Source organism: Plasmodium gonderi (assembly GCF_002157705.1).
Source record: "Plasmodium gonderi DNA, contig: Pgo-contig_128, whole genome shotgun sequence".
In the NCBI taxonomy this organism is placed as follows: Eukaryota; Apicomplexa; class Aconoidasida; order Haemosporida; family Plasmodiidae; genus Plasmodium; species Plasmodium gonderi.
Genome location: NW_021629053.1, coordinates 3,573 through 10,880, shown reverse-complemented (window position 1 = coordinate 10,880; position 7,308 = coordinate 3,573). Strand labels below are relative to the sequence as shown.

The 7,308-nt window shown below is 19.0% G+C and overlaps 2 protein-coding genes across 2 annotated transcripts; one reads left to right on the top strand and one right to left on the bottom strand.

The window, feature by feature from the left end:
• Positions 1-1,375: 1,375 nt before the first annotated feature.
• Positions 1,376-2,566, bottom strand: PGO_001295 (variable surface protein; the record flags this gene model as incomplete). The annotated part of the gene is made up of 3 exons (XM_028690926.1): positions 1,376-1,516; positions 1,739-2,353; positions 2,546-2,566. 3 exons carry the CDS (start codon positions 2,564-2,566, stop codon positions 1,376-1,378), a joined length of 777 nt encoding a protein of 258 aa, XP_028546727.1.
• Positions 2,567-6,093: 3,527 nt separating this feature from the next.
• Positions 6,094-6,863, top strand: PGO_001290 (Plasmodium exported protein, unknown function; the record flags this gene model as incomplete). The annotated part of the gene is made up of 2 exons (XM_028690925.1): positions 6,094-6,177; positions 6,300-6,863. 2 exons carry the CDS (start codon positions 6,094-6,096, stop codon positions 6,861-6,863), a joined length of 648 nt encoding a protein of 215 aa, XP_028546726.1.
• Positions 6,864-7,308: the final 445 nt, after the last annotated feature.

Here is a 7,308-nt window from a genome sequence, read left to right as displayed (position 1 = left end):
TATTATATTGAATAAATAGACAATACATAAAAATATGTTATTTTTGTTAATTATGTTCCATTATTAAAATAATGAATTATATATAAATATAATTTCCTGATACATATCTTGTGTATAATATTTTATAACATATAGAAAAATTATAAAAAATATGTCTTCATGAAATAATATTTAAACAGATAGTTACATTACATAACGATTTATGCGATAATATTAACATAAGGCATTATCTGAAAAATTTTAATTATTTATATATTTTATTTTTCTCAAGTGAAAATTTGCACATTGTTTGTCATTCAATATAAATAATAATTTCTTTGAAATATGCTCAAATTAGTTTTTTAGATTATTTTGTATAATATCCTACAAGATGATGAGAACATTGTATTATCTTTCTGAATATTTTAAAATTTATTCTAACTGATACATAAACTGATAAGCATATGTTTCACTCTTATTTGGCACATTTTTTATTACGTATATCTTTATTTCTGTCCCAGGAATCTATGAGTTATATAGCGTGAAATAATAACTTGTGAAAACATAATTTACCATTAAAATTACATTGATTGCGCGTTTATATATGTTTATGATATAGAATAATAATTATTTGATATATATTCCATTTAAAAGGTAATATATTAAACCATATGTAAAAGTATTAGTTACGTAAGCAACTTCCATATGGCATCCACCAAAATGTATAGCTATAATTCAAAAATGTAAAATAATTATTCATATTTGGTGAACATATGATTAATAATTGAATGTCTTATAGTGGTGTTTTAGATTATTTATTTTTTTTATTTGATGATGTTTTCATATAAATTATTTTTACTTTAATCATTTTATGAAGAACACTTATACGAACAACAGTTATATTTAGAACTTTATTAATATATATTTTTATGACCACTTTCTACCTTATTGCAGTAATTGAGAAGAACTTTCTATATATAATGTGATTTATAACTTAATTATATATTTTAAAATACATTAATATATGCATTCATCCTTAAAAATATTTATAGTTAATAGCATTGATAAATATTTTTTTTTTACATTTATTTTTATGTTAAATGATTGAAATCATAAATGTCAATTTATTACTCATCATTGTATGGCAAATTAGATATATTTTTACTGAAAAATAAACATATTAAGTTTTTATTGTTTGTTACTTTTAGATGAAATGAAACAAATCACAAATTATACGAGTTAAGTAGATCATTATTAACAAATATACGTATAGATAAAATACACGATCCTAAAATAATTATATTAGATTTACATTAAGTTATCAGATAAATAGGATGACAAATAATTGTCGTAGAGTTTTAAATAATTGAATACATATATTTTTGTAACTCATGACTCAAATAACATCATGCATATATTCATTTGTGCAACGGTAATAATTTCTATAAAATATAATAGATTTATAAAAACATGTATAACTAATTATCCTTAAATAATTGTAACACATACAAGCAGTTGTATGATAGTATGAAGTTTTCTTAATTATACAAATATATATTATTTCATTTTAATTATTTTTGTAAATTTTCAGAATTATATATAAATTTACAGAAATTTGGCATGTGTCAAAATGTGATTAAAATTATGATGTTATATAAATAACTATAGCAGGCTATAAATTATTCACATAATTTTATAAAGAATAAATACCTTCAATTATATTATTTTTCTCTTCGGCTTTAAGCAAATTACGACATACTAAAATTTTTCTTAAAATATATATGAGTATCAATAATGATACTGCGGAAGAAGCCAAGGAGCCATAAGGTAGATATGTTTCATTCTTAAATAAGTAATGCTTTAAAGGAAAAAAAATAGCTCCTGAGGCAAAAATTATCAGAGGCAAAGAAAATATAATTATGATGTTTTTGTATTGATGGATTCCATTTATGTTTTTATTTATATTCCTGCCTTTAATCAAGTTATGTATCTTACACATTCTATAAAATATTTTTTTTTCAATATGGAAGTCTATTAGTGCAAAAATATTATATAATTTAGGTCTTTTTCTTTTATAAACTTTCTGGGATTTCATTTTACGCATTAATGATTTTTTTAATACTTTTTTTGCACGTTTTTCGTTCTTTTTATTTTCTTTTAATGATTTAATATTATCTTGATCACTATACATAATATTCTGCATTTTTATATTGTTATTTAAATCCATGGTGTTCATATAATCGTTTTTGCTCTCATTTAATCCTTCGCTCGTATTTTTTTTTTTAATATTAATTTTCCATAATAATCGATTTCTCCTTAAAGTTAATGATACATCAGGGTTTTTAAAATTGTCTATTGATTTAATGTGAGGCTTCTAAAAGGGGAAAATAATAATATATATTATCTAAAATATTATATTTTACTATACATTGTAACTATGTTTAAAAGGCAAAAAATATCTGTTAAAAAAAGTAAGACAACTGTAATTATATTATTTTACATCATCATTGTGACAATGGTATATCCATATAAAAAATAATATAATATGAATTTTAGAGAAAAAGACAAACTGAAATAATGCTGACATAGTGTTATTTTTTAGTTGTATAATTTATTAAGTAGTGAATAGTTTATCATAATTTATGTATTTATAACATTAAAAGAAAGTATATTAAATATATATTATAAAATAATTATTAATAATTCTTATTTTTTTATTAATATACATTTCAAATACATATGTATAACATTTCTTAATGTAAAATAATTGAATTGAAAATTTTAATATAAATTAGTAAATTTATACTCAAATACTATATATACATAAGGGAATTCAAACTAAATTTAGTTAAATTTATGTGTATAAATTCAGAACAAAACAATTGTATTCAATAATATATGATTAACAAAATAATTAATATGATACATAATTATTAGCTAAATAAATGTATTAGATTGAAATTAATCTATATAAAGTATATTATAACGTAAAAGTATAATGCAATAAATATAGAAATAAAACTATAGAACACTTGTTTATATCAATAATTATGATTGTTAATGAATACTTTTACAGGGGGTACAATTCTTCATGCGTTAAGCACAATATACTTGTTTAAACTACAACAGCATTATTGGTATTTATATGCATCATATATATTTTTTATTGTTTATATAGTGTTCAATTCATAAATAATTCACAAGTTTAATAAATATGAGATTTAGGTTCAAAAATTAAAATGTTTGAAATCATAATATTATTATTACTGTTACAAAGAAAAATATATATTTATTTATTATACTGATATGTATAATTTTTTATTTTATCTACATTTAAATTTTTTTGTGAAGTGTAGTGGGGTATATTTATTTTTTTTTTTGTTTTCCTTCTATATATATTTTTATAATTATCCATTTTAAGATTTATTCATATATTACGTACAGAGATTAACACAATATAGAATACTACAAATCAAATTATTTGTAGAATACAGTGTTAATATAATGACCTTTTAAACAAACTATTATTTGTTATGATTTTACATAATAAGTACTGATTAGGATATATCAACATAATTAAACATTTATGTTCTCTTAATTTCCTCAGCAGTATGGTATTATGCATGTTGCATCTGCTTTTTTTTTTTTTTATATATATATTACATAATTTTTTTTTATGAAGTAAACTTACGAAGATGCAAATTAAATCTTATTCTCCTTAATTATTTTATAATAACAATGGATGTATGATCATGAACAATGACATATATATGTATCATGACGTATTCGCTATGACATAACAAATAATTTTTTTTCGTAACATGTAGAATATAAAAGGGTCTTTAATCATGTTATTAAGTTATAAACGTATATTGAATTTATAATGTATATAAATAACGCAACAAATATTAGTGAAAAAATGATTTTTATTTATATATGTGTTTTCAAGTAGATATATATAAAAATATATTACGGATTTATGTAGGTTTTTATGTAAAGGAAAATAATATTTTTTCATAGAAATCTTAAAACTAAATATATATTACTACAAGTTATTGATAGTAGAAATAATATTCTACATAATATTTTATAGAATTCTACATATTTTTCTCTTTATTAAGAATAAAATTTTAGTACCAAAAAAAAAAAAAACTTTAAAATGATTAAAAAATAGAACACTTCTAAATAAAATCCAAAAGATATTTAATAATTAATCTTCTTATTTATAAAAGACGTATTATATATTTTCATCTTTTTCTGCAAATAAATACCTTTATATTATGCGATTTTTAATAGTATACATAATATGTTTTTCCTTACTATTTTAGAATTATAAATAGATTATATATTAATTTAACCCGAATATGAACGTTTAATTTATGTCCTCAATATTATATATATATTTTTTTATGAATAGCACTTGATTTTTTATTCTATTTTATATGAAAAAATATTATTTTTTCAACAACTTTATAATACCCAATACAATTAAAAAATACATTAGCTATTAGTTAAATTTATAATATAATAATGGAAAAAATATGCTATTTACATTTTTCTTATAATTAATGAAAAAATAAGAAATTGTACAATATGTAGGAGTAATTTATATATATTTTTTCTTTTATATATCAGTCTATATATTCAAATGCCTTACTTAACTATAAGGTGTCTTTCAGTTTTTTTTAATATTACTTCTATATGCATTTAACTATGTGATTTTACAAAATTAAATTTATACAGGGGGTTTATAAAAATTGTTAAAATAAAACAACACTTAAATAAGTAATTAATATGTATACGAATTCGGATATATACATATATGAATTGATTTATAGATAAAAACATATTAAAAATATATATATCAAAAGAGGAATAAAAATAATTAAATGTATATTATTTTTTTACTAAAATGTTATAAATATAAATAATATTATACATTTATGTTTTTATGTGAATAATACAAAAGAGTATATATGGCTTATAGAGAAATGTGTCCTTAATATAAATATATATATTACTTAATATTTTTTTGATATTTAAAAAATATTATTTAAATTGAATGATTATTTTCTATTTATTATATAAACTTATAACGTGCATAAAGAATTATTATTCACTAAAATAAAAAGGTCATAGTAGATATTTTATTTAAATATGAAATTACAAAACTTTTTTAGAATTTTTATATAGCATAAATATGTATAATATTATAGTGCATGTAACAACTATTTCCTTTGTAATAAAAATAAATAACTGAATATGAATTGAAAAATATTACAGAAAATTAATACCTTATGCCATTTTTCCTTTCATAATATTCATTTTCAAAATATATAAAAAATTCATAATGAAAAAAAAATATCATTAATAATTTTTTACAATAACGTATTTATGTATAAAAATACATATATCTTACTAAATAAAAGGGATTTTACTTATAAATGAGGTATAAATGATAAATTAATATTAAAAGAATAAAAAAAAGAACCTTAAAAAATATTTATAATAGTGTTGTTTTTAATTTATCGTTCATGGAGTATAGGAAAATATTGTTATCATTTTATCGACATAGGAAACACTATTATTCATAATAGAAAAAGTAGGATTAATATTTTTGATTTATTTATTATCATGAAGAAGATTTGGAAAAATTAATAGAAATAGGGAGAATTATTTATTGTGTAAACTTATATCTTATATATTAATAAGATAATTATACAAAAAAAAATTTTTTTAAAATATAATTATACTATTTATGTTTATATATTTGCATTATCTATCATTTATACAACAATATGTTATATTGTTCATAATTTTACATTTATAACATAAAAAAAAATTATTCTATATATTATTGAAGGATGCCTAAGTAATCTTATTTTAGGAATGCTATTTTTTCCTGTAATTATTTACGTGTATAATCTAATAAAAATTCTTGAGAAATATCGATACATTTTAAATATACATTAATTTTATAATAATATATCGTTTGAAAATTTGAATAAAATAAATCATTTGTATTATTAAAAAAAGACAATCTAATATAAAATTATAAAAATATATTTAAAACACTTTTTTATGTCATATATGCATTAGTTATTGATTTTCATAATGAAGGAAAAGAAGAATATGCGCACTTTTGTTAAAATAAGTGCATATATTATTTTAACATGGATTTATAGAATTATTGAATTGGTATGTTTACATATATATGTATGTTATTATTCATAATAAATTAGTATGCAATTTTACTATATTACAATTTATAGAATCCATGTTAACATGGTTTTCATTTAATTTTTTTTTTTTTTGTGGAGCCTTCAACTGGTAAAATATTGAGTAAATCATACTATCTAAGTGGGACATTTGGAATAAAAAATCAACGGATACTGACAAAGAATGGAATGGAAAAAGAATTAAAAATTCCACAAATGGATGAACATAATTGGGACCGAAGCGGAAATAAGAATTTAAGAATTGAAAATAATCATCATTCAGCATTTAATCAAATGGAAAAAAATACTCTTAATGGTAATAGTGTTAATAAAAGTGACAAAAAAAATAAATTAGCTATGAAATTGTTATTAAAGAATTATAATTTAAAGAGTAAAGAAAGAATTATAGCAGAATATAAAAACATAAAAAATATCAAGCAACGCATGGAATTGTATAAAGTGAGAAGAAGAAGAAATCGTTTTATACATAATTTTGAATTTTTTTTTTCATTTTTTTCATTTGGTATATTTTTATGCATATTTCCCACACTACTTATAACAGATTATTTTTCTAAAACTCATAATTTTTTAGTGCTTTTGTATTACGGAGCTTGTGTTGCATTTATTGCTATATTAGCATTAGCTATTATTTACCTTATGGATTAATTTGTAAAGTAAGAAAACATAAAAATGCAGAAAATGATAAATGTACACCATTTTTATATTTAGATAATTATAATGAATTTGTTGCATAAATGTATACTAATTGTGCAGTATATATAATATACATATTAAAAAAAGAATATAAATAAATTCATGATTTCTTTACATTTTTAAAATAATTTAATAATTGTTTGTAATTTTTTTTTATAACATTGAATCCCATATATTTATATGAGCTATTTAAGTGCGCAATTAATATTATTATCATGTTTGAGTCTATTTAAGCATTTTGCGTTTATTATAAATAAATATATATTTCTTATTATATAATTTTCTATTTTTCACAATTTCGCAACATATAATATTTATCTTATATATGGAAGTATTAATAAATTATACATCAGTTTTTTTTCATATGGTTCTTGGAAAATTATTTGTGTTCTAATTA